Below are 27,040 nucleotides of genomic sequence, written 5' to 3'. Positions count from 1 at the left end.
GAAGGATATAAGGAAAAACGGTGTTTTCATACATTAGTGCCGCTGTGGGCTGGTACGAGCTGACATGGCTCTGCTCAGGGTCACAGCGTGGGCACGGCCCCTGCGGGTGTGCCAGCACTGGGGCCGCTCCAGGCCGCCAGCTCGGGTCCGTGCAGGTGCTGTGGGCTGCAGGGAACCACGGCACTTGCTCGTCCTTTCGCACCGCTTCCCTTTCCTCTCTTCCCGACCCTTCTGATCCCCGCACGTTTTCGGTCCGCCCGGCCCGGCCCGGCCCCGCTCCCCAGTGCGCACGCTCCTGCTCCCCGGGCGCCCGGGCCGGTTGCCGTGGCTACCGCGCCGCCGCCGGGGCGAGCAGCGCCCGTCCGGAGCGCCGCCGTGCCGGGAGGTGCCGCGGGACAGGGACAGGGATAGGGATAGGGACAGGGGCGGGAGGGTGCGGGGGTCTCAGCCGTGCGCCGAGCGGCAGCCGCACCCCCGGCCCCGGTGCGCGCTGTGCCCGGGGCCCGCCCGCTCCAGGGGTTTGGCATCCCCGGGCTCCCGCCGGGAGCTGCGTCCCGGATCCTGCGGGTTGGTTGTGGTCCTTTGTTGAGGAGTATGGGCTTAGGACTCTTCCAGCGCCTATCATTTCGGTGGCAACTCGAAAAACCGTAAAGGTCTGCTGTCTCTGGGTAGTGACCCCTTGTACCATCTTGTTCTGTAGGCAGAGAACGAGAGGTACAAAGAACTGTGCCGGCTGCTTGCCTTGAGTGTTACTTTTGGTAAACACCAGCCACAAGTGCTTTCTGTTTGGTGGAAGCAAAGATCTCATGCTTCTCTCAATAGGCCTTTTGAGAACAGATGCAGGAAAAGCTTTTCAGGACAGTGTGTTACCCATAATTCTGGTAGTAGAAATGTGCCAGTATGCAATTTATAACAGATCCTGTGATTATTCTTGCAGAAAGGTTAAAAGCATGCAACTGATGCTTTAGGAAATGGAAGATGCATCAGATGGCTTTGAAGTTGTTACATCAGAAGGATCAGGTGCAGAGCAATCACCTGCATCCTCTCAAGGAAAAGCGGTCGGAGAGGCTGGGGACCCAGCAGAGAAGCCTCTGCTTCCGGAACCTGCAGGTACTGCACAGTCAGAGGAGGGCTGGGACCAGCAGTCTCCTTCTCAAAATTCAGTACTACCAGAGAGTACAGCAAATGGGACAGAGATGGGTAAAGAAATTGTTAAAATGTTGGGTATTAATGGTTTAGAGAGATATATTTTTCTTCAACTTGGTTATAGCTTCTCGCACCCCCACACACCCTCATTCTGTTTATGCTTGCTGAGATTTGGTCCTGCAGTAACCTTTTAAGTTTTCATATGAGACATGCTCCACAGGTAAGGAATGTATTCTTTATCTCAAACTGTAGTAGTAATTTCTAGATGGCATTTTATAGAATGATCCTTATTTCCAGAAATGTGTATGCGTAGGTATACATATTTTGTATGTGCATTTAAATTAGCAGTTTCGCCATCATTACAGAAATCACCTTACTATTTTACCTTTCTTAGATTCCTCTGTAACTTGCCTGCCACCCTTCTTTATCCTTGTCTTTCTCCTGCAGTCTCCCAAATGCTCCATCATTTCCTACGCCTGTTCTTCATTGTTCTGGGTGTCTTCAGTCACTTCCTCTTCCCAACACAGGACCCCATTTTCTTGGTTCTTCAGAGCAGAACAGAGCATATCCTGTTCAGCACCTGAGCACAGTGAATAACAATTCCTAGTATGGACTTGCTGACTACTTTCCTCTTGGCTGCGTTGCATTCATCTGCTCTCATTCTGAGTACCTGGCTAGGAATATCTTTATGTGGTGACATTATTACATTAGATACCACCTTTAAAATTGTAAGATAATACTATTTCAGCTTTCAAATGGTGTGTGACTGTCTTTTAGCTGAAAAAAACTGTGATTATGCTGTGTTGCAGTGTTACAATAAAATCATCTTGGGGTAAAGTTGAAAGAGATATTTGTTTGTTTTGAGAAGCTTCTCAGGAATGAATTTTGGTTTTATTTTTAGCAAGCATGATTGAGGATAATGAAACACCTAGCAAGACTGGGCCTAATTTTGATGAAATTGTCCAGTCTGAAAATCAGGAACGTTTCTCTGGAGAAGTCATTCCACAGGATTACCACATGCCTGATGTCATAACTGTCAGAGTGCAAACAGGTAAGTGCTGCTTTTGCACCTTTGTCGATACATATGTAATTATGGTCTAATCTAGATGTGTTACTGAAAGAAGCAATATCTGTATTTTGGAACTTCTGTTTTAACAGGTACAAATTCATTTCAAGAAGTAGTTGTAAAAGTTGAAAGACCTACCTATAATAAACCTTTTCTGGGTGGATTTAGGAACGTGTCAACAGGAGTGGAATTTCATAATGCAGGATCACAAACAAAACCCAAAAAACGACCTGACAAAGGAATTCAGTTATTTTGTAGGGAAACACAGGTAAAGGCTTTGTAATGTCCTTTTAGAATGTTGTTTTTGCCAAATGGAATAGAATGCTGACACTATTTCTGAGAAGAAAGAGGAAGTAAATCTGAGATAAATATGCAATTGAAAGTATTTAGTAGATAAATATAATTATTCTTGTAATTTTTATTGCAAATAGCTAATTTCGCCACTTACTGTAATGAGAAAAAAAAATTTCAGTGTATTTTCTTCTAAGCTGACATGTATTTTTTCCCCAGACGGCCGTGGAAAAAAATACGCGACAACAAACAAGAAATACAACATCGACACAGATGACTAAAATTGGCCTTTATGTGTCAAACACGACAGACAAACTAATAACTCCTGGAAAGTATTTTACAGCAGAGGAATACCATAAACGTAGACTTGAAGCAGTAAGTCCTTATCTGTAAAATAATGAATTGTGAAGGTTATCTGAATATTTAATGAGTGTTCAGTGAATTTAAAAGTGAACTGTAAAATGTCTTCTTATGCTCATCTTTTGTAATCTTTCAGATACAGGGGAAGTGCATGTTTGCTCTGGGGTTTTAGTGACATTTGATACCTTGCAATCTCTTAAATAGTAAGAATTCTGAAGTTATTGTTTTCTGTCTCACAGTGACAGTTAAGTGTCCATGTAGAACATTAAGGATTAAAACAGGCTTGTCCTTCCAACATTCTCATGATCTCTTTGGAAGAACCTAAGCTGCATGCTTAATGTATAGCCTGAAATAAGTGGAGTATTAGGTTAGGATTTAGGAGATCTGCATTCAAGCTTTTGAGTTTTGAGAACAATCTATTTGAGAACAATCTATTGTTCTTTGTCTGTTTGGTTGGAGTTTTTTTATCAGACTTAGTAGGTTACCTTGGGCAAACTGATCCATTTTGGATTCTGTTCAAGCTCCCTGCTAAAGTAGAAATGGGCTGTTCAAACACAGGCAGTGGGTCTGTGGGCTTTTCTGGTGCACTGAGTTGCCTCATGGAGGCAATTCAGTTTACAGATTCTGCATATTCATTGTGCAGAGGATGCCATTTAGGCCTTCCACTCTGCTTTTTGGAAACCATGTGTTCTGTGACTGCACATCTAACTCAAGTCTGCCCTAAATTGTGTTAGATGAGGCACTTCTTTGTAAATGCTCTAGTTATTAATTTAATTACTGAAAATATACAGTCTCAATCCAACTCAGTGGAGAAACAGTTGATTCCTCAAGTGTCTAAGCAGAATATTGTATTGGTTATTGTATTGACACGGTTGGCAAGATCTTTGAAGTTTTCTGGGCAGAAGTTTTCTTGTAAGAACTTCTTAAGTCAGTCAGCTTTAGCTGATGGCAATGAGCATCTTGTAGAAGTGGAACCCAAGTAGGGAGTAGTTTCCTCAGGACTACCAATATGTTTTACTGTGGTCTTTAGTGACACTTATGGGAATCTGTAAAGTATCTATAGGTCATTGATAATGCACAGTAGAGAGATGTCATCTTGGTGTTGGTTCACATTGATGGATTTGCCCAGTGCAGTATAGGTCCATACTGAAATACTGTTTGAAGATATATTCAAGAGAAGTTTTAGATTAAGATATTACCAGAGACAGTGTGACTGTATTAGTATGATTTTGTGCTTGATAGCTTTTGATGCTGAGCAATGCTTGGTACCTCATGGCATTGATCTGACTGAACTGTTTGTAGTGCAAGTGCTAACTCAACCAGCAGAAGGTGAGGCTTGTGCAGTATCCTCCCTTAACATATTATTATTATTTCCCCAGTCCTCAATAGCTACAGCTTGAGAAGGTCGATGATTTAATTTTCTTTTTTAATTTCTGTCATAACAGCATTATTAATTTCACTTTTATTATTTATTCACAAAAAAATGCTTTTGATTTTGTATCTATGTGTTGATTTTTCTAACTGGAAATTTAAAAGAAATCTTGCAAATGTGTCTACATTTCCACCCTGTAAATTGGCAGTAAGATAAGGAAAAGAATAAAAACACTACATGGCAAAATGCATTTTTTAAGGGGAGATTTGAAAAAGAAAAATGGATATTTAAATGTAGTTTATATTTTGATTTGATTATTTGAACCTATTTTATCCACTGTACTCACTGGTTAAATTCCTGCAGTTACCTAATAGAGTAATCATACTAGTGCTTAAATTAATAATACTGATTTTGTAACATTTAAATTAGTTTCAGTACAAGACAAATCTTAGAAAATGTAGTTAGGGAGCTGGAGAAAAGAACAGTTAAGAAATAATACTACACTTCAAAATACTATGTTGTTTTGTTTTAAATTCATGATTCTTTGGTATTGTATCACATATAGGTAATAGTATTACAGAAATATTTCCGTCGTTGGCATGCTGTAAATTTATTACAAAATCTGAAGGCACAAAAGAGGTTAAGGCTGGCACAGGAGGCACAAGAAGAATTACAGAAAAAATGGGAGAAAGAAGAAAAATTGAGGAGGGAGTATGAGAAAAAACTGAACCCTAAAACAAAAGAAGACTTTGAGCTACTGTATCATGACTTGGAATGTAAGTTTTCTTAAAGGGATATCCTTAAAGGAACAAAATAATGCAGTTTGTTTAAAACAAACTTAGGGTTTTACATATATTTATAGATACTTCCACGAATTTTTTTTCTGCTTTACAGTGGATTTTTTTTTTTAAAGAATTATTTTACTTTTATGTATTGCTAGAAACAGAAAGAAGGCCTTGATGCTCTGGAAGCACTGCTCGGCAAGAACTAAACGTCCCTGTCTTATCAACATCCAGTGCCTTACAAGCTGCTGTGACTAAAATTTAACTCTATTGTAGCCAAAACCAGTACACCTTTTTTAGAAATAACTGGCTTATAGAATAGTGCTCTTTGGCAGTTTTATTAACATTTTTTATTTATGTCTAAAGTTAAGGTCAGCTAGAAGAACAAAAGGGTGTTTTTTTAGATCAGAGATGCTTTTATCTTTCACTCTACATTTAAGGTGCTGAAGAATTTTTGTACAGAATTTTACAACATATGACAGAAGTTATTCCTTTTGTCTTAGTTGTCCTCTACTGATGCTTTTTCTCCTTTCTAGTTCATTCCATGTTTCACAAAACTGTGTTGTCAAAATTTTAAAAATCTTAGGAGTTCTGCAGAATATTCTGAAAGTCATACATTTCCTGTTCTTGGAGTAGATGATGTTTAATACAGGCAAGCACCTCTAAACTTTTCCAGAAAAATAATTTGAATACTGCAGATAATTAACATAAAACCTTACAAGAATCTAATGGTGCAAATAGAACAAAAACCTTAAGAGTATGTCCTTTGGAAAAATAAAAACAGTCAAAAGCTGTGTACTTGTACCAGCATATAAACAGCAAGACAAATTTTGGTTTTTTACAATGTCTCTTTTAAAGCCAGAGGTTTGTACTGTGACTTGTAACAACTCTGATGTTATCTCAGCTAGAGTGCTTTATAGTCTAGCTCTTTGCCAGTTTGGGTATTGTTGTCCCTGTAGTAGAGCTGATCTAACAGATGACCTACTTCATTGCAAAGCCACCTGCCCTACCTTAAACCATCTCAGCTCTTTCTTCAGTGGTAAGCTGAGCATAAATTTGGTGGCATGTGTTATTCATAGAGTTCAGGATCACGATTCAAAAATTCCCAAGTTATACACTAATCTTTTAATGCTGTCATACTTTGTGTGGCATTGAACAAATGGCTTTGTCTGAATTAATAAATGATTTATAAATATCACTGTTCGTGACAAATGTAAAAATTATTGCTTGTCTTGAGCTTTGCAGTTATTGGACTGGTATCTTCATGAGATTTGTGGTTTTCTTGAGGTTGTCTGCCCCCCGTCTTTTTCTTTGTAGATAGTTTGCTTTTCACTTCCCAAGAGTTAAGCCCTTTCCAAGTTGTATCTGACTAAGTAATCAAAAGCCAAGGTACTCAAGTAATACCTTTTTCCATGCCAGTTATGAGAAGTCTTACTATTTTGCGTCTGATTTTCTGCAGTATTTTATTCGGGAAGTTGCTTCCAGACTAGTGTGCTATCAGATGTATGATCCACTTTTTTTTTTTTTTTTTTTTTTTTTGTTTTAAAGTGTGAAAAGTCTTACTTGCAGTAGAAACAACCAAGTTCAGTTGAAGTCATGGAAGAGTGCTGGTCTTCATTATATTTTTAGATTTGAAACTTACTGTTTTGCAAGTGTTTCTTGCTTAATTGAATGACTTTGGATTCACAAATAATAAAAGTTTCAGCCAAGCATTTTCAGGAATTTCATATCTAATCAACCTGAAAAAAACATGTACCACTTCAGAACAGAACAAATTCCAGTATTTGAATTTTTTTTTTTTTTTTACTATTTTGTTAAAAATAATGGTCTGGTATCAATCTCACTGTTTAGTTTTTGTTAGCTGGTGTTGACTAGCGCTTCTCTACATGGAGATTTGCAGTCATGCTCTTCATTTTAATAGAGCTTAATGATTCTAGGAACTTGGTGTTTTTTTCCTACCTGCATCTGAAACAATTTTGCATTATTATAGTGCCAACAATTTACACAAGCTAAATCATTGTGACAGTAATAGAATGAGACTATTGTCCTCCAGGGATCTGTGAAGGTTATAGCTGCAATCACAACAGGGTTGCTATTACAGGGTCAGCCAGTACAAGCAATTCCTGGTGGTACAAAAACTTGCCTGTTGACTATATGGTGCAAATGAGGTCTATCTATATATTCAGCATGTCTGCATAGGCATTTATTATTTATTTGAAAAGTATGAACTATTTTACTTTATAAACACTGGAATAAAAATTGTAATGAGTAAAATCTCTGCAGACAGATTATCTGCAGAACAGATAATCTAAGAGGAGTGTTTTAACTTGGCTGCAGGTAAATGGGGAATCAAGAGGTGAGTATCAATGGTGAGCAACAGCTTCTGCATTTCTGAAAGTATAAAATTGCTTACTGTATTTATTAGCTCCACCTTAGAAGTTGCTGCCCCCTTCAGGAATAATACAGCTCCATGTAAATAATTCTATATAATGCTGATGTTTGCTGAATTGGGTTTATTTAAAATATATAACTTTGGGTTCTCAGAACTTGTCAGACAGCTGTCATATTACAGCTTGGAGAGCCTTAAGGAAATGAATTGAAATATTTTAAAATGGAAAACATAAGGTATTGTAGATAAGAAGCCACAGGCAGAAAATAAGTCTTCCTCCTTTCCCTCCTCCTGCCTCTAATCTTACCTGATCCAGGATGTTACAGGCTTTTCCAGTGCATCACATATTGAATGGTTTTCTTTTATGCTGGGTTTTGCTTTTCCATAACTGTTCTGGGATGATAACAACACTTTGAGGTATTCTTCAGAAATGTTGAAGTTTTGCATCTTATAAAATTCTCTACAAAACTCTAGAGGTATTTGAACTGGATCAGACTCTTTGGAGAAGCCAGGAGTTGTTACGGGATATGCGAAGGCAGGAAACACAGTTTGATTTTACAGGCAGATTTCTCTAAAGCCATGTAGTCTCTGTATCGGCAGCAAAAGTGTCAGGGGGTCAGATTCTTATACAGCATGGACTGATCCATGTGCTGCTGTCATGACCATCCTGTGGCTTCTTCTGTGGACACTTTGACCCACTTGGAAGATTATGTTGTAGAAAAGGAAAGGGAGAGTAAAGCAATGACTGTTGAGTTATTAATGTGCTCTCATCTTCCTTGGATGGCAAAAGGTGATACCACTGCAATATCCAGTGTAAAACCTGAAGTGCTAAATGTGACTGTCAGTCAGGTTTTATCTTGGTTTTGGAGGACTTCAAGCTTCTTTAGATTTTACTCATTTATGCAGGGAGAAGCAGTAATATTCTCAGCACTGAGTACTAGTGGTACCACAGTAAGATGCAGCCATTTCATCATACATTTCCACAGGAGCTAAATTCTTTTTCTCACTTACAGATTCTTTTTCTCCTACTCACCCTTGAGTTTCAAGTACAAATTGGCAGTCTGGAGTTGATGTACACACATACTCTCACAGAACATCTGTATAATTCACATTCATTTCTAGGCCATCTTGCATGTATTGAAAATAGCTATAACCATCAATTCCCTAAAATGGAAACTGGGTTTTAGTGAATATTGAAAGAAAAGTCAATTATGTTGTTTCTTAAATATGAAAGCAGAAGTCTTGCTGGAAAGCATCTTGTAAAAACCACCCCAAATATTTGTATCTGCAGTATGGATGCAGGAGGAGACTGAGCGAATTAACAGAACTCTTACTGGAGCTAAAAGAAAGGCAGCACTTTGTGCACTGCTGGAAGAGGAGACAGAGCTCATTGCTTGCATTGGGATGCACAAACTAAATGCCAATATAGAGAATCAACAAAAAGCAATACTGCACTTTCTGAGTCAGGTCAGTAATTATGCTGATCATAAAGAATATCAAAGTACAGGAAAAGAAAATACACCTGCAAAATACAAAAAGTGCCTTTTGTAGTTTTTAGCAGTTAATCATGTGAATGCTAATGTTGCAAATATCCAAATTTTGTGGTTCTTCATGTCAATACAATTCAGTAAATTTCTTTTTTCCAATCTGAGAATTTCATAGCTGTCAGACCAGTTGAAGGTTGAACAGTGCATCGTTAAGGCTGTTAACTATAAAAAATATAAACAATACTTGTAATTAATTATAATAATATAAATATGTTATTCTTCAGGAAGTAAATTTGTCATTAATTTCCCAAATGAGTGTAGGCCTCTGGTCATCATATGTCTGTCTTTAAAGAAAGCATTTATTCTGTTTCCCTGTATAAAGAAGAATTTGAATCCGATGTTGATTTCAATTATTAAATCACTGACTTTAGTTCCATTAGAATTTTAACTTGAGATTTCATTCTTGTATAATCTCAGGGATGATATTTAAGGTAAGTGTTCTTCAGTCTTTATATAAAAATATGAGAATTCCTTCATTGACAAAGATGATTTAAAATGACATTAAATTCTGTGGTATCGTAATGTAAAATACAAAAAACACACTTGTCCTTTGAGGCAGATGTCCAGCCATTGGAAAAAAGTAATAGTTTCTTTTCAAAGTATGTGACATCATTATGAAAAGAAATACTGCAACAGAAATGGTTTTTAGCGTTCTAATTTTTTTTATTATTATTATTTTAAAATTTTGATTATTGAGTGCTCAAAAGTAAAAATGGTGGTTTTGTCTAAAAGAGACTTTTTTTCATTCTTTTTATTACTGATGCAGGGGAACTGTACTCTAAATGTGATTTGATAAAATGTATTGCATTTCTCATTATGAACAAGTTGCTTATCTGAAATGTTGGTGGAACTGTTACCACATTTATTGCTGTGCTATGACTGTTTTCTGTCTTACTGCTTTTAAGGATGAAAAAAACCAACAGAAAACCAAATAATTAGGAATATTTTCAGAGCCTTGAATCATTTCTGTGTTTAATGTTTGCTTCTACTGCTTGCAGTCTGTTCTGTTACCTTCTAAGAAAAAGGAAGCTGAAACAGTCAAAGCAAATATATTTCTCTTTTAACTGACTCTGTCGTTACTTTTCCCACAAGGACTGATTTCCAGTGTCCTACCTGTACAGATTGCTTCCAGCACATATTCTGACAAGCTGTACAGTTTTCTTACATCTAGAATCAGGAGCAAAACGTTCTTCAGCACAAGAACTCTCAGTGACAGTTGATGTTTGGAGAATGAGGAGACACATCAGAGACAACCGATATTTTGTCTTTCCAAACAGTGGAAAGACTAGTGGAAAGACTGCTTTTCCTGAAGCAGTTACTGATAATTTATTTATTCCTACTTTAAATGTATAAATTATGTTTTTCATTAAAGGGACTGTAATCTTTTTAGTTTTAAAATTTATTGAGCTTCTGAACTAGTGCAACGTTTCATGTTTTTTGTCATGTCAGCTGTAGGATTTTGAGTGTTGCTCTACACTGTTGACATAGATAGTTGTAACTCAGAGGGAGAAAAAATAACAATTTTTGCATTTTAAAAAAAGATAAATACAATTTTGTAAATCTCAAAATTAGATGGATGGTTTGCTGTGATTGTAGCAGCGCAAGTTAAGCACTTTAAGTTACAGTATGAAATTTATTTTTGAGTGTTTGATTAGGGATTATTTGTTTTTTTCTTGAACTTGGAGCTGGTAATGTTGTTCTGGACACTTGCCAGTAAAAGCTGCAATAATATCTTTCACATCTGAAGACTGCAAGCTGCAATAGCCAATGTGGCATGAAAGTTGCTTCTCCATGGAAACCTTTGTTCCCTTCTTTGCTACTTTAAGCATGTACCTCCACAGGCATGTGTGCTTTTATGAAGGTTGCTATTGGTTGTGTGTGCCCTGTGTTCTAGGGGGTTCTTTATGCTGAACTTGTTCTTCTTCAGCATTTGTACTTTGGAGAGGAAGTATTTGATTAAGCTTTTATACAGCAGTCATATTGACTTAAAGAAATTTGTGTAACTATTAACTGTTACTCAGCTCATGCCTTTCATGCTTTGTACTATTTCTGCACACATCTTATAGATTTTTTTTTAAATTATATTTACCTTTTTCTCTCTGTCTGTGGTGGTGTGTTTCTCTCCTCAGGCGCTTTTTCTGCTTTCATGCATTGGCAGCAGAGTGTACTTGTAGTAATATAAATAACAGGATTATTGTAAATTCCACAGCACTGCCAGCAGACTAAAAGACAAGAGAAAGCTGGCAGAAGATCTCAAAGTTTTAGTTTTTCTCCTGTCAGTCTGGAGAAAAATAGTCCTGAAATCAGGGAACTTGTGATTCCTTCTTTTTTCAGTGAAAAGCTGTATTTTTTTTAATGTAATACCCAGCTATGATAAGGTAGTAAGAAAAAATACAGAAGTTACAGATTTATTTTTGAAGAATGAATTACAATAACAGAATTGGTCTGTGTTGAGTCATTTGCAGAGCAGGGTACCAAGACGACTTGCGCATATTGGGTTTGCAAATTATCAGAAAAATCTAATTTTACTGACTATTTCTTAGGGTCTACTCTGGCCACTGATTCTTTCTAGCATTAGCAAATGATCTTTATCTGTTGTTGTAAGTGATTTCCTTGAAGAGGATCAAATGAGGGTACTGAATTAACTACTGTATGGAAAACAGTGATTTGTCCCAGTCTAACATACAAAGGATTGTCAGCATGATAGACCTTCTAAGTTGGTTTGAATTACATTGTTTGCAAAATGTGGGGTTTTGCTTTTGTTTTGGGTTTTTTGAAAAGAATTTCTGGTATTGTACAAAGATAGTGAAACAAAATGAACATACAATAGAATGCTCCCTATCTATGACAGAGAAAAAATTGCCTTGCTCAAGTTTTGCAGAAATTCAAAGATTTCACCAAGTAATTAAGAGTTGATTGTTTTGGGGATATTTTTTAGCTAATGTCTGGTTTTGCTATTGTATTTCTTAGTTTTGGCTCTGAAATGTGACCCCTGGTTAACAATATCTCCTTTAATTAGATTTCTACCACCACGGATAATGTAATTAAGTGTCATTAATTAGATGTTAAAACCTTTTTAAAATTATTTTGTCTTTCTTTTCCTTATCTAACTATTTATTTAAAAGTGAGGAAATTGATTGTGGTGATAACTAATCATATCTCTTCTAGCTGTCTAATATTCTTGATATTTTTATTACTTATCACCATATCAAGTCTATTTCATCAAAATAATGATTGTGTCAGTGCTGGGGTTATGTCCAGAAAACTGCTAGGTATGTGAATACTGCATGAAGTGTTCCTGTTGTTAGGTCACACTGAGACTTCAAGGTGAAGTTCGTGAGTGCTAGTGAACACAAATTCCAAATATAGTGAAAGAGAATAATTGATACATAGAAAGAGATTTCACGTACCTCTCCCCATTAAGAAAAGGAAATGGAGTTAAGTAATGATGAGAGAGGCTTTTGAAAACTCTTTTTCTATTGGAATTGGATGCCTGTCTCCTTAGGTAACAGTGTGATTTGTAATCAAAACCAATCTTCTGGAAAGAAGAAAATGGTTGTACTTTTCAGACCTTGTGGGGCAGATGACATCATGGAACTTCTTACTATCTATAAAAGTTAAAGATGTGCAAAGAGATAATTGAAGCATAAGGCATACAGCATGTGGTTAAGGTAGCAAAGAAGAAGCTAGGTGAAGTGTCTGGTAAACTGTAAACACATACCTTGCCCTAGCTCTAACAAACTATATTCCTTCTGTCCTTCTCTGCAACTAGTATAAATAGAACAGTTCCCTGGAGATATTTTTTACTGCAGTAGGCTTTAACGTCTTAAATTTTCAATCTTTACACAGTCAACAGACCTATTGATTTTTACTGATAGTTTGATGGGATTTATGACTGCAAAGTGAAATACAGAGCAAATGTATTCTAACACTACTGTCAGTAAATTCACTTTAAAGAAGTAGAGCATGTCCCTGTAGGAGAATATTATTTGCTTTTAATATCCTGTAAGTCGAAATTGTCATGACCTGCAGCTTATAAATAAAGTGTGCAACTGAATGCTTTCTTTGGTGGAAGAGGTGCTGTATCAATATCTGCAATAGAATTAGCCTTTTGCATTAGTCAGGCATTGACATTAAGTCCCTATTTGCTCTGTTAAAACTTGATGTAACATAATGCAATTGTTCAGCTGGTGGTCAGATTTTAATAGCTCAGAGTTCTACAAATTGTTTCTGAAGTGTGCACAACCTAGGAGGTGGAAAGCATTTGATGGAAAAATCACTGAAATGGATACACAGAACTCGCTCCGTGGCAAAGAACTACTTGAAATCTACCACAGCATTAACACAAAGGACATCCCAAAAGATGAGAGAACATCTGTGCTGTTAACACTCAAATGGACAGTGAAGGTAAGGTTTAGCTTTCTATTTCTATTTAGTTTGAAGCTGTACTTTCCAAAGGTGCTGTCACTTAATTATGTTGACACATTAGCAGTGCTGCTGCTGGCAGACAAGTGGCATGATGGTGAGCTAGAGACTCTCATGTACCCTCATGTGGTGTGTGAGTGTAATTTACATTCCAGATACACTCTAAATTCATATTTCACTTTATCGTGTGCATATTTGTCTTCAGGTTGTGTTAGAATTTCAACCCCATGGTTTTTTTAGACTTCTTTGTGTATTAATACATAATACAGTTTTAGTACAAAGTTTTGTTTCCTAGTTAATATCAACCTTATGAGAACTGTGGCAGGGATATATGTGGCAGCTACCATTTTTTTTCAGTTCTTTGAAATCCATTTAGAACCTTATCTATCTATTGGTTTGGATGACCAGTTTTAGGGGTAGCAAATACTGATTTTTTTAATCTCTTTGCCTCTCACTCCCTGCTGCCACTGTTGCTGCTAGTGTTTCCAATGAATTAGAAGCTGGTTGCATTTTTTTAGTCTTTCATATTGGTTTGATTTATTTATTCATGTACAAAAAGAATGAGTTTCAAGTTTCTTTTAGGATGATACTGTTGACATCAGCCTAGAATAGAATGCTGCTTCCTGGTCTTATTAAAACAAACAAGAATCTTGCTGATTGTTTTAGTAGTGCCAGCATTTGATTTAAAGTCACTATGGCATTGAGAGCACTTCTGGTTTATGAACTCTTGTCCATACAAGAGTTAACACATATTGCTGTAGTGAACAAGTGAATTTCTGTAAATTAGCACTCTCTTTTACCTGAGAAATCGCTGAACTCGTTCACCTCTTACGTCTCTCTTTCTGGAGAATCTCCTGCCAAGCATTGGAAATACTGAAGTGACTAATTTCCAAGCATACTGTCAAAGTCCCCCATGCCTCTTGTGTGGTTGATTTTTTTGGGTTTTCTTGTGTCATTTTTTTTAAACCCATCCATATTACACCTCCAATCTCATAGCCAAAGGAAGCTTCTTAGGGAAATATTTCTTTGGACTTTTGAAAACTTAAAATTTTGCACTTGTTGAGTACCTCTGCCAAGCATCTTTTAGTGCTTCCAGGCTTACAGTTCCTCACAGCTTTGGTATACAGGCCCTTTAAAACAGAGTCTGTTAGCATTCTCTCTTTTGTAGTTCTACAGTTGTTTCATGAGAGATTTTTTTCTCTGAGAGACTAACGAGTTCTTCTGTGAACATGTTCTTTTATGAACATACAGAGGTATGAATGGTAATGTTCATAGATTCCATAGATTGCTTTCATGTCTTGTTGAATGATTTTGTTTGCTTGCTTCTTCATTATTGTGCAGTTTATTTTCCTTTTTCTCTCTCTCCCGCCCCCCTTTTTTTTTTCCCCAGGAACATGAATGTAAATTAACACAGGAATTAGTGGCATTAATTGACAGAGAAATTGATCTTATGTCAAGAGATGTGAAAGAAAGCAACTTGGAAGGACTGAGGAAAAGAATTTGTACATTATTTCTCCAGTATATCAAAACTCCAGAGTTTAACCCTCAAGTTGCTGGGTTACTTAAGGTATTACTTTTATTTTGCAGCCTGACATAGTGGCCACTAAACTAAAGAGAAGGGATATGGAAAATATTGAAAGCTTTTTTATTTTACATTTTCCTGTAGAATTTGTGGAGGACTTCCTCAGGAAGTAAAATGTAGCAAGTACATAGGTTTCACACAAATAAATTTATAGTCCTGTCAGGAGGCATGGGGCATAGACATGGTCATAAGCACCTGACCTGTGGCTGGCAGCACTGAGAGAGCCCAGGAACTCTTGTGCCTGAAATAAAAAATCTGAAAGTTATAAATGGTAGCTCTCATGGGATGGTATCAGTAAAATGTAATAGCAAAGCAGTACCAATATACTGAGAGAGGGATTCGTGTTTTTTCTACTGGTCAAGAGGCAGCATGCCGTGCATCCAGAAAGGAAGAGCGTAGCCCATGTCAGTGTCTAGTGAGCTTGCACCTAAGCAAAATCTGTTCCAGGCTTCTGTTGCAGAATTAGTTGCTACTGTGTGTGAAGAAGATGTAGTTAGTTTTGTGTGAGTGCTTTTCTTTTCTGACTACATATTACAGATAAAAATATGATTCACTATCATATGTTGCTGCTCTAAGTAGAAAGATCTGTTTTGCATCTATCAGAAAAGCACTCCTCATACAGTGGTCAGTGTTATCTCAGGAGTAGAGAATCTGTCAGATTTAGATGCAGATGTTTGATTTAGAACCAACTAACAGTTAATGTTACACTAGGTTTATTAGCAGATGTACCACAGCAGAGACTGAGGATTATCAGACTACTCAAACTGTCCAGTTACAGACTTGGTCTGTCTGCACAGACTGCATTACATTCTTTTCAGAACCCATGAAGGAGTATGGGGATGAGGAGGTCGCTGTCAAGTTTAGTCTATTTTCTTCCCCTGTGTTGTGGACATGTGGGCCTCATGATTTTGTATTATTATGCCAAAACATTATTATGCCCATATCTCATCTTTGCCATAAAGGGCAGATCCTACATGAAAAATCAAATGTGGAGAATTTACTTTCTGTTTTTTCTGTGTTGTCATCTTTCCAGAATTACTGACAATCTGCATATATAAAAGTACCAGGAAGAACACTGGAACATAATTTTTAGGATCTTTATATAGCTTAAAAATGAATCAACGGATTTATATAACTGATTTTAGCAAATGCAGTAAGAAAATACAGTTACTCTTGGTATCCTATCCAAGAACAATCACAACACTTTATTGGGTATTTTAAAATAAATAATTTTAGCTTTTGCATATTAAAATACTTGGATGAATATATGGAAGACTTATCCTGACAGTGTTTGAGTAACATACAAGTAATACAAAGATACCCTGTAGTAAATTAACTTTTTTTTTTTTTAATTTTTAGGTTCCACAAGATCCCTTAAAGCTTTATAAAAATGTTTACTTCTGTCACAGCTGCGAAAAGTACTTAGCACCTACTGAGTTTCCCATTCCTGCAAGTTCCCACACCATTGGCAGATGTCGCTCGTGTTACCAGCTTGATAATGAGGCTCGGAAACGAGAAGCATATTTCAAGTACAGACTTATACTAGAAAATCTCAGGAAGTCTGAAGTTGATTATCAGGATGATAGTAAAATTGTTTTCTTAGTTCAGGTACTGTTGGAAAGAGCATTGCTACTCATAGTAAGCTATGTGACTTTGACTATGTGCCCTCTATTTTGTGTATGTTGTGGACAGGTTGAGAAATGGGCTAAAAGCTACAGCTTCTTCCTGTGATATGCAATGTTCCACACCATAAGGAAACAGCCCTTAAGCTCTTGAAGCATAGGTGTACTTTAAAAGGTGGTTTGCAAGCTGTACACTAAAAGAAGTCTTGCTGACAGGTCAAAGAATCGAATGTTCCAACAACTATGCAAAAAGTATATATGTGTATCAAGATGCTCTTTAAGCAAGTGATCATATGACATGTGCATAGAATTTTTTTTTTAACCCAAACCTTTATTTGAATTTTTACATGTGTGCAGGACTTGTAGGATTTCCTTTTTAACCCTGTTTTCTATTTCAGCTTCCAGATATGCAGTACCTGATTGAGCACATATGGAACTGCCAGTCAGCTCTCAGTGCCTGCAGCAACCTGTATGATTTGGTTATGGTCAGGTGGGATAAGCAACAAGAGTGGTCTCCATGGAACACTATTCTCCTCACTAAAGAAGAGGCAGATGCACATCTTAAGCTGTGTAACCTTCAGAAGGTAAATTTCAATGGGATTTATTTTTTACAGTATTTATGTTATGTTTTAATAGAATCCCGTGATTAATTATGTTGGGCCAAATTTAGTTGTTACACTTGTCCGTGTTTAAATTGGCTCATTGTGATTATTTAAATTATTGCATCTGTACTGTTAAACAGAATGGACAGTAATCCAGAAGGCATCTGGCATGTCCAGCTCATTCCATGTACCTGAACTCTGTCTTGCCCCAGTTCTCCCTCCTGAATTGCAAGAAGCAGAGTGGCCTCATCCATGCTGCCTGCTGAGAGCAGTGTCATGCATGCTCTCTTCCTTCAGATCAGATCAGATGAGAGCTAGGCTGGATGAAAAGCATGCTAAAGACTAACCATAAATACTGTGGCCATTGTGTGCCTGTGCTCTTGCACATGCTCTGGCCTCATTAGTTTCTGGTCTTCTACATTTCTCATCAAATAGAAGAACGGTTCCTTATCTATTTGTCATCATAAAATTTGCCACTACTTTCTTACATAAATATCAGCTAAGTATCCCTTACAGTAACCTTAATGTAACCTTACAGTTTGCATTTAAGCAATAGAAACTTCAGAAAAATAATTTCTCTTCTGAATTAAAACCACTTAGGACTGTGTTAAACTGATCATCAAAACACACAAATCCCCCCACCCCCAAATTCCATATCTAAACATGGTAGTCTATGAAATACCTCTCCACTAAACATAATATATTAAGAGTATTTAGTTTTGTAAGGCATAGGAGAATCCTGTGAGTTGTCTTTGTCCTGCACTTAATAATGGCTTATTAAGCCTTTCAGTTCCAGGTTATTGATTTATATAAGTAGTGATCTGCTGTCATTGTTGCCTAGTGTTCTTTTGTTTTGGGTGCTCTTAATTCAATTTTTAACATGACATATGTACATCAGAAATGGAGCTTCCGCTGTTACGTATTGCTCTTCTTTCCGGAAGTCCTAAGAGCAAACTAAACAGAACAAATTAATTCTCTCTTAAAAGTTTTGCTTTATGGATTAAATATATCAGGAAATTCTAAAGGCAAAAGGAATTCTGCAATCCATTATATTTTGTGTGTGAGTGCCCAGTTTGTGTCTTCAAGCAGAAACATTTATGAGAGCTTTAGCTTTGGAAGGTAAAATCGGTTTCAAGCTGGGAGTCCCTTTATTGGCTCCTCTCACTCACTGTGAGTCAAGAAGGCTGTTCAGACAATCTGAATCTAGTGATGCTCCTCAGCACCCATAAATTTCTGTTACCAGCATTATGGCAGGCAGAGATCCTAACTGAGCACTTCTCTGGTTTGATGACATGAGTCTGGATGCCACAGTCAAAGAAATGCCATTAACTTGATTAGGTCCAGGGCTTCAGTGGATGGGGGAGTTAGGTCAGGACAGGTAAGCTACACAAGCCTACATAAAAACCATGAGGTATTTTCATTAGCTCTTGCAACAAATATGGATGTGAATCAGTTGTAGTGAGGACTCAACTTTCTTCCTCAAAAAAATAAAATGAAGAGTGTGAAATAAAGAAAATGAGGTGAAGATAGAATGTTGTAAGTTGAATCATTGTTTTTCATTCACCAAAACAAAAAAGTCCTCTTAAGCCATTTGTTTAATAGCAGTTAATCATAGTGACTTTATTTAATAGCAATTATTCAAAGTGATGACTACAGCAATAGCAAAAGGTTTTTTCAATTAAATATTCTGGTTATTTATTCCATCATCCAAACTACTAATAATAACTAGGAATTTGGGAAAATGTCACCACTGCGTGCAAGTGATGACTGAAATGCTGCAAAATACTTGCTGCCATGATTAGTTGAAAATTACAACTCTGATTCTTATCAAGAAATGCCCCTACAGTCTTCACCTTGCAAATGTTGCTAAGTGTTGCCTTATTTAATTTTCAAATGTGAGTACAAATGTTCTCACCTGAAATAAATAAATAAATAAGTTTCATCTTGAATGGATAAAAAAGTTACTCTGGTTTTAAAACATGATTAATATTTCACAAGGAAAAATTTTCACTACTGGCCCATAAGATAGTACTATAGAACTACAAAATATTTCATTGTATATATATATACAAATAAATTATCTGCCTTCGTTTATTAAAAGGTCAATATTTATAATGTCTAAAATATGTAGAAATGTTTATAATGTCTAAATATGAAGCAACACATATATTTTTAGATATTTTAATTGTATTTCTGGTATTTGAATTTTTTTTCAGACTTATGAAGCTCCATTTATTTACAGAATAGAACAAAAGCATATCCGGGCAAAAAACTACTTTTCTCGGATTCCTGCGATGTCATCATTTTTGCATAGAAATAACAATGAGTCTAATGCAAATTCCGACAAAAAACATAGTTCTGTGAAGTTAAAGAAGTGAACTAAATTCTTAGGTTTTAAAGAAATACACTTTTGCATCAATACGCTAATTGTATTACACAGATCAAAATAAACTTCTGAGGATAAAATAATTTTATCTTAATCAGTTAATTTAACTGCATTTCAGGTTTTGTAACCTCATTCAAAAAAAATAAAATGTTGTTAAAGAGCTTTGTAAATTCTCAGTTTTCAGAGCTATGATTTTTTTTTTGTGTATTCCTGCATTGCTTGGAACATTCTGTCTGTAGTGTAATATTCCTGTTGGGCAAATCCTGTTAATTCTTTGTCACCCTTTAATTAGAAAATTAATAATATAGCACTGTATTAAATTTATTTTTCTTGTCTTAAGCACATAAGGCAGAAACCCCCTCAATCCCTGGATTCTTACAGAAGAACAGAATATATATAGCTTTTCAGATAAAGCCACTTTGCCCTGCAAACATTTGTGCAAAAGAACAACTTTACATTTTGTAGCTCATCTAGATGGCCATAGTGGAACTGCCAGTATGTAATTATTGTATCCAAGATGTTGAAATTATTGTAATTATTATAATTTGAGTATTATAATTTAAATATCATAATTTAAAATACACATTTCATACTGTTTGAAATATGTTTACTTTTGAGTTTGTATTATTTGAAGGAGTTTATATTATTTGAAGAAGTAAATTTTCCCCATAATTAAAAAAGTTTATGTTTGATCATAGTTACAGAGAAAAACATATGGTGTAAATTCAAAAATCCAACAGAAAGTTGCAAGGTTCTTCTTGAAATCTCTATTATAAGATGTGGTTTTGACCCAGCCTTTTGCTCTAACAGATGAAACTACCTAGGAAAAAGCAGTAGCATTTAAAAAGAGAAATGAGCACATACTTGGCAGCAAACAGCTGAAAACTGAATTGACTCCCTCAACAGAACATGAACTGTAGAATCGGTTTCTGGCTGACAAGTGCATTTTAACATCATTGGAACATTTCCACTGATTTTACCATTAAATTCAGAATTTTAGTTTAATTAAGTTCTGGATTGTAGTTCAGTACTGAACTAATTGTAGAATTGCAGCACACGAGCATTCCAGCTGGCTTATGTGCTTTCTGACATCTGAGCCTTAAGATAGGAATGGCTGCTAAGTCTGAATTTCCCCCAGAGTGATAAAAGGAGTTTTGAAGTAAATTATGGGTTGAATGGCAATGAGTCACATAGATAGGAATCTGCCTCTTTATACAATTTTTTCCTTCCTTCTTAAGCATGTTTTAAAATTATAATTTACAACTCCAGAAGGATGATTTAAAAAAAAAAAAGGTAAGAAAATAGTTCAAACAAATGTGAAAAGCCAGTAGTCCATTGATTTCAATGCGCTGTGGTGTTGGAGGTTTCTGGAATCCCAGAATCCTTTAGGTTGCAAGAACCTTTAAGATCAAGTCCAACTGTTGACACTGCCAACTCCACCACTAAACTCTGTCTCTAAGTTCTGTGTCTGCATGGCTTTTAAATACCTCCAGGTGTGGCGACTCCACCACTCCCCTGGGCAGCTTCTTCCAAAGCTTGACTACCCTTTCAGTGAAGAATTTTTTCCTATTATCCAACAAAAATCTCTTCTGGTGCAACTTGAGGCCATCTTCTCTTGTCTCTAGACTCTTCACTAGCTTCACTGTCCTTCTGTGGACTGCTCCAGCACACCAACCTCTTTCATCATCCTTAGGCAGCAGATCCCCCCATCCAGGTCATTGGTAAAGACATGAATCAGGACTGGTGCCAGTACTGAGCCCTGGGAACACCACTGGTGGCTGTGTGCCAGATCGATGTGAACTCCATTCACCACCACCGTCAGCTCTTTCCTGGCAGTGCCATTTAGTCACACCGTGAAAACTTTTGTATAAATAATTAAAAATTTGTGCTGGAAGTACAATGAGTTGGATGCTTGACTAATATTTGGAACATGCTTTTCCACAAAATAAGCATCTTCTAACTAATGTAGTCTTTCAAATCTGTGTCCAAAAAACCACTATTTTTAGGAGTGAAGAAGAAAGGAGAAAATATATGCAGATATATTTGTGAGCTAAATTTACTTAGTGAAGCAAATTAAAATCCCACTCAATAGGCTCTTCTTGTTCCTTTTTTCAAAGCTTTTTTTCACTTCAGTTGTTCCCAAACTGTGGTTTGTGGAGATATATTAAAAAGGAAAAGTCAGTTTGTTTTCAGTTAAAAGTTTGTTCATAAGTGATATGGTAATCTGAGAGAAAACAATCTGGTTATGTTTCAAGAAGTTTTAAGACTGTTTCTGTAAGGCAGAATACAGAGCATTCCCACCAACTGTGCATCTCGGTGTGCGTGTTGGAAGCACCCAGCAGTGAAGAGAAGGCAAAGCTCAGGATGTGACGACGGGACCGACGGCGATCGGAGCACTGCGGAACCCGGCCGGAGTCCTGTGGTTCGAGTTGCCACAGCCGTGGGGAGGAGCAGGAAGTGAGCGTAGAAACCATGTGGCTGTGTTCCGCTGGTTGCCCAGAAATGTTTTGTACAAACCAAGTGCACCTCCTACCAGCAAATATTCCAGACAATGCAGCTACGCAGAGTGGAAGGTTTGATCACAGTCCCACTGATAGCACTTTGCACAATAGTCGTTAATAAGGTATAAAATGTACCTCAATTTTGTACCTCAGTGGGGGATGAGAATTTGACACAAAATTTTAAGGGACAGATTGACAGGCTTGTCTTTCTCATCCTCCACAAAAAGGATGCCTTTTGGTGAGTCTTGGGTTGTCAGTTATGCTTAGTATTGACACAGGAAATTAAACAATATTATTGCAGTCTTATTGTTAATGCAGTATATTCTGCAGCAGCTGCTTTTGTCACCAGCAATCCCAAAGAAGCTACATTCAATAAACCACGGATTTGTGAACCCAGCTGGCTCTTCTGATGTGATCAGACCTGCAGACTATTTGTGCATCTGATGTAGGGCCTAGAGTGATGTTTTTGTAAGAGTGTGTGAATTGGTTAGTGTGTCAAATATTGTCCTTCTGCAAAATTGAGTTTTACTGGAAATTCTGCAATTCCTGTATTCTGTCTAGGTGCTTCTGTTTCTACCTCTGTCTTTGAGGTCTGGTTTGCTGTCTTACCTGTACACACCCTTAAACAGACAAACACACACACTGGCTTGTTAAAGGGAACAGATGGGATTTCTAATATATCTCTGAGGTTAAGAGGAAAAAGTACAGTTAATTTCTGTGTTATATAAAGGTAACATGGAGAAAAAAGGAACATGAAAATGTTTTATTGCTACCCTTAAAATTATTTTTTTTCTGAGAAATCAGATTTCAGATTGAGTTGATGAACAAATTGCCTTATATTAGGCAAGCACACTATAACAATATACTGTGATTCAAGGCAAATGGATTTAACTGATCTGACTACATGTGCTCAGATTTAAACAAGCATGTCTTCTGACCTCTATTTGTGTCATCTTTTTTAAAGGGAAAAATAAGGAAGCACAGTTTTCATTGTGCTTCCTTATTTTTCCCTTAACACAGTTCATTTTAACATAGCTCATAACTTTTGTGCATGATCTCTAACATCCTGTTCTGATGGTGAGGAGGCATTTGTGCCCAGAGCCAAACATGTGCCGAGGCTGCTGCTGCCTAATGTAGTCACAAGGTGCAGAAACTGCTCAGTGTTTGGCAGGCACAAAAAAGCGTCCCAGAGCAATTTGCTTCCGGGCATGAAGGAATTCTCTAAGACTGTTTTGTTCTTGCATGAGTCCTGTGAAATACTGAAGTCGTGTCACTTTCTGAAGTGACTATAATTTGCCCCTGACTTAAGAGATTTTTGATTTCCGGTGCAGCGTTGCTCCATGCAAAAGATAGCTTAACAATTCTGTGTTTCAGTGGCTCTGAACGTGCCATTTTCTGTCTCTCTTCCTTATTGCTGAAATCTGCGTTTTGTTGCAGATTTCAAACCTGTCAACACCCGAATGTGTGACGCCAGATCTCAATCATGTGAAAAAACTAAGCTGAGGAACATGATAATATGTAGCAGGGGAGGAAGATAGAAGTTCTGCAGAATATATTTTGTGCAGCACAGAAAACTTTTCTGTAAACTCCATTTTGAAGTTATATAACTGTTACCAGCCTGCATAGGACAGGAGTTTGGACTCCATGACTCTCATGCACCTGAAGGTTAGAGGAAACTGACAATGCTTTCACTGCAGAGTGTTTTACGAGCTGTTTAAATCACAAATCCGAAAGCATTAAAAATAGGAGTAACTCCCAAGTTCAGGCGAAGGAAGTTGGCGTTCTGAATTTCCCCCTGCTGTTGGGAGCGGCGTCAGGCGCAGCCCGGCCGGCTGCGGGCAGCTGCGCACACGCTCGGCTCCCCGCGCTGCCATGGCTGCAGCCGCGCTGCTCTGCTCCCTCGCCCTGCTGCTCCACACCTCCCTGTCCCTGCACCATGTGCCGATGCTGCTCTGGTCAACTGGGAGGTAAGAGATCGAATCGAAGTGTGTCCCTGCTTATGCTCCTGCTCTGTGTGTGTCTGCACAGAATGTGTTGTGCCATCGAATATGGTAAGTCAGCTATGGGCAGTGCAATTATCCAAGAAATAAATTTGCACCTCGGCCGTCAAACAAGCCAACAGATGATTTTAGCCTTTTTATTTATAATTTTAGTGCTCTAAGCTGAGCAAGAAGTAAAGAAATTCAGTAAACTAATCTGAAGTAGGTGTGCTTTATTCACCCTAAAGCATCTTTGAACTCTACTGTTAGAGATGTTAGGGCTTAAAGCCACAACATAAGGCAGTGACACAAAAAGGAGCTGACCAAACATTGAGTTGTAGTTTTTTAAACCTTGGATTTCCTAACTTCTGAACCCTGACTTTTCACTTTAATGTTCATTTAAATACAGGTTGTTAAGTACATTGCTGTATGTATATGCATCAGATGTTAGAAACAACTGCAGTCTTAACAGATCCAGAGACACTTGAAATTCAGGGTTTTGCATATTCTGATAAAATAGGACTTTGAAGCTGCTTTGAAAGAACCAGGTATAGACCTCTTTCTAACCAACCAGGAATTTTATTCATGATCACTTCAAGGATTTGTACCATTACTTGGGATTTCCAGAAATATGGCAGGTTGGGCAATGCAGTAGCTTCAGGTGAATACTGAATATTTTAAGTTGTCAGAAAAATATGGGCCACTTATTAACCACCTTTGCCATATGTTTACTCATCTTTTATGGATTTCCAAAACCTGAAACTCTGCATATGGAAATCTGCGTGTTTTGAAAATGTTTGAATTTTTAGCTTTCACTTTGTTTTCTTTGTTTTCTCCCCCTAAAAGAAAAAAAAAAAAATTTCAACATCAAGGCAATTTTATATTCAAAATACTTAGTAATTCACCATTATATAAGACAGGCACCTATATGAGCGTATTAACCCTGTGTAATACTCCTGTATTTAAAAGCAAAGTAAATGTTGGAAAGCACTGTTCTTAGGTTAAAAGTGATTCTAAGCATTTTCAAGAAAAGATCAGTGCTTCCTTTGTCCTACTTCCTGGTTTATATAAAAACATATCTGTGTATATATAAACAAGATCTTATCACTTAATCCCATGTGGACATAAAAGCAAACTTTCCATCAAGATGTAATTAGCAGCTTGTTCTACTGCAGATTTTTCTGGTTTATACAAATTTAGAGCAGAAAACCAGGATACTGGACTGGGTAGTCAGTTTCACGTCTCCAGGAATACAACCTTTTGTGGAAGAAGTGTTCCTCCAACCATGGTATTTACGTTTTGAAAAGTAAAGTTCTTGTAGGGCCAAAATTAGTTCTGGTCAAGGTCTGTGAAGCAGCTGAAAATAAGTTTTTCGTTATTTTATAAAACAATGTAACACTAACAGCAACTTCCTGTTGCTAACCCCTAACTGTGCTTTACATTTGGTACTTCACAGTGATGCAAGGTTTGCAGTGTGTCATCCTCAGGCCTATGAAATTTGGAAATTGCTATTAAGAGTCTTGGGAAAGTTAACTACAGAATTGCAGTAATTATCTATAATGTCTACATCTATAATCTAGAAATTATCTATAGTATCTATTATCTACAATATCTATGGATATCTGTTCACTCTGTGAAGAGGAATATGTCCCACCAGTATAAAAGTTTAGCAATTCATTAATCCACAGAAGCTGTGATTCACTGATCTATTCCATCACCCTTTCCCAGGTCATCTGTTAGGATTTGGTATTGAATAATTGAAGGATACTACATTTTGTTCTAATTTAGAAGTAGCCAGTGTTTGCCAAGCCATGTCTCAGGACAGCTGTATCAGAGAATGTAACAGTCTGTTTTATGCATTATTACTATACTGTATTCATACTGTTAAAGATAATGTTAGATGCCAGATAGAGGTGAAACCTGCAGCTGACAAACACATGCAGTGCACAAAACAACGGGAAGTATGATATCAGTTCTCACAGAGACATTAGGAAGTCAAATACCTCTTTCCTCTAGAAAGTAAAATGCAGATCCCTACTTGGAGAAAATGTTTTTGTTTTTTTTTTTTAAAAAAAAAACATTCTTTCTCAATTCAACTAGGGAATAACTTCCTCTAGAAAGTAAAATGCAGATCCCTACTTGGAGAAAATTGTTTTTTTTTTTAAAAAAACATTCTTTCTCAATTCAGCTAGGGAATAATTCAGTATGTCACACTGTCCTGTTTTTCACAAAAGAATATATCACTGGATGTTCTTCAAATAACTTTGGTGTGGAAAATTTGACCTTTATTTTAAATCAGCCTTTAAACTAATATTCCCTGGTTGGGTTTTTGAAGTAGGGAAGGTTGAGAGGCTCTTCTTGCATATGATACACAGAACAAATTTGATTTAGCCATTTTGAGCTAATATTCAGAAGGATTTCTTTCCCTCCACAGAAAAAGAGAAGGAGTTTGAGCAAATAAATTCGTTAAAAATAGCTTTTTGTGATTGCCCCCTCATGTGTTTGTTTTAGGAATGATTTTTGCCTACAGTCTTCTAAAATATATTACTTCCTTTTTTATGCTACGCTTATATAGGGAAAATAATCCCATTCTGGTAAACCCAGGTTATAAGTGACTTTGAGAAAGTGCTAATGCCAATTAGTAGATTTGCACTGTTTCCTAAACTACAGGGACTTTACTGATAAATCTACTGAAAGAAGGTGTAACATAGAAAGGACATTTTTTTTAGCTATAATTTTTTTGGATGCCAATGGAGGCACTGAGTGCCAGCATGAAAGCTATTTTACTTCTCCTGAGCAGGGGAAAGCATGATTTCTTACATGGTAATCACAGGGTGACTGATAGAGACAACTGACAAGAATAACTTGTGGGAAAGAGTTCTGAAGCCAGCTACAAAGCAAAAATGTAATCACGAGTTAGACTGCTAGAAGCCTTGTTGTCTTCCCATCAGCCCGTCTGGTGGGTCCAGGTACAGGAAATCTTGAAATCT

At 37.0% G+C, this 27,040-nt stretch overlaps 2 protein-coding genes across 4 annotated transcripts in view; both read left to right on the top strand.

The window, feature by feature from the left end:
* The first annotated feature begins 968 nt into the window (after positions 1-968).
* Positions 969-23,667, top strand: IQUB (IQ motif and ubiquitin domain containing). 3 transcript variants are annotated; one of them, XM_041471449.1, is made up of 11 exons: positions 969-1,110; positions 2,048-2,197; positions 2,305-2,480; positions 2,723-2,878; positions 4,801-5,011; positions 8,698-8,873; positions 13,190-13,360; positions 14,769-14,945; positions 16,320-16,568; positions 16,981-17,166; positions 23,509-23,667. In XM_041471449.1, the coding sequence occupies exons 1-11, from the start codon at positions 972-974 to the stop codon at positions 23,572-23,574; spliced, it is 1,857 nt and encodes a 618-aa protein (XP_041327383.1). In that variant the 5' UTR covers positions 969-971; the 3' UTR covers positions 23,575-23,667. The 3 variants fall into 3 exon arrangements, with proteins under 3 accessions (XP_041327383.1, XP_041327382.1, XP_041327384.1); XM_041471448.1 differs by lacking the exon at positions 23,509-23,667 and adding an exon at positions 19,401-22,439; XM_041471450.1 differs by lacking the exon at positions 23,509-23,667 and adding an exon at positions 19,401-22,439 and having other exon boundaries at positions 984-1,752.
* A 137-nt stretch (positions 23,668-23,804) lies between these two features.
* ATP6AP1 (ATPase H+ transporting accessory protein 1) overlaps positions 23,805-27,040 on the top strand; it is a 50,931-nt gene continuing 47,695 nt past the window's right edge. The window contains exon 1 of the mRNA XM_041471451.1: positions 23,805-24,038. Coding sequence (XP_041327385.1) covers positions 23,944-24,038 — 95 coding nt within the window. The 5' untranslated portion in view covers positions 23,805-23,943. The remainder of the gene's footprint in view (positions 24,039-27,040) is intronic.

This window comes from Pyrgilauda ruficollis, unplaced genomic scaffold, assembly GCF_017590135.1.
Source record: "Pyrgilauda ruficollis isolate IOZ18807 unplaced genomic scaffold, ASM1759013v1 scaffold27, whole genome shotgun sequence".
NCBI classification, from domain to species: domain Eukaryota; kingdom Metazoa; phylum Chordata; class Aves; order Passeriformes; family Passeridae; genus Pyrgilauda; species Pyrgilauda ruficollis.
Note: the sequence above shows the minus strand (reverse complement) of the source record. Positions and strands in the feature narration are given on the sequence as shown.

Excerpts from the sequence above, each read along its gene's own strand:
- IQUB (XM_041471448.1), top strand. The coding sequence starts at position 972 with ATGGAAGATGCATCAGATGGCTTTGAAGTTGTTACATCAGAAGGATCA. Across the intron at positions 2,481-2,722 it reads TATTTTGTAGGGAAACACAG|ACGGCCGTGGAAAAAAATAC; the intron begins GTAAAGGCTTTG and ends TTTTTTCCCCAG. Across the intron at positions 2,879-4,800 it reads ATAAACGTAGACTTGAAGCA|GTAATAGTATTACAGAAATA; the intron begins GTAAGTCCTTAT and ends TATCACATATAG.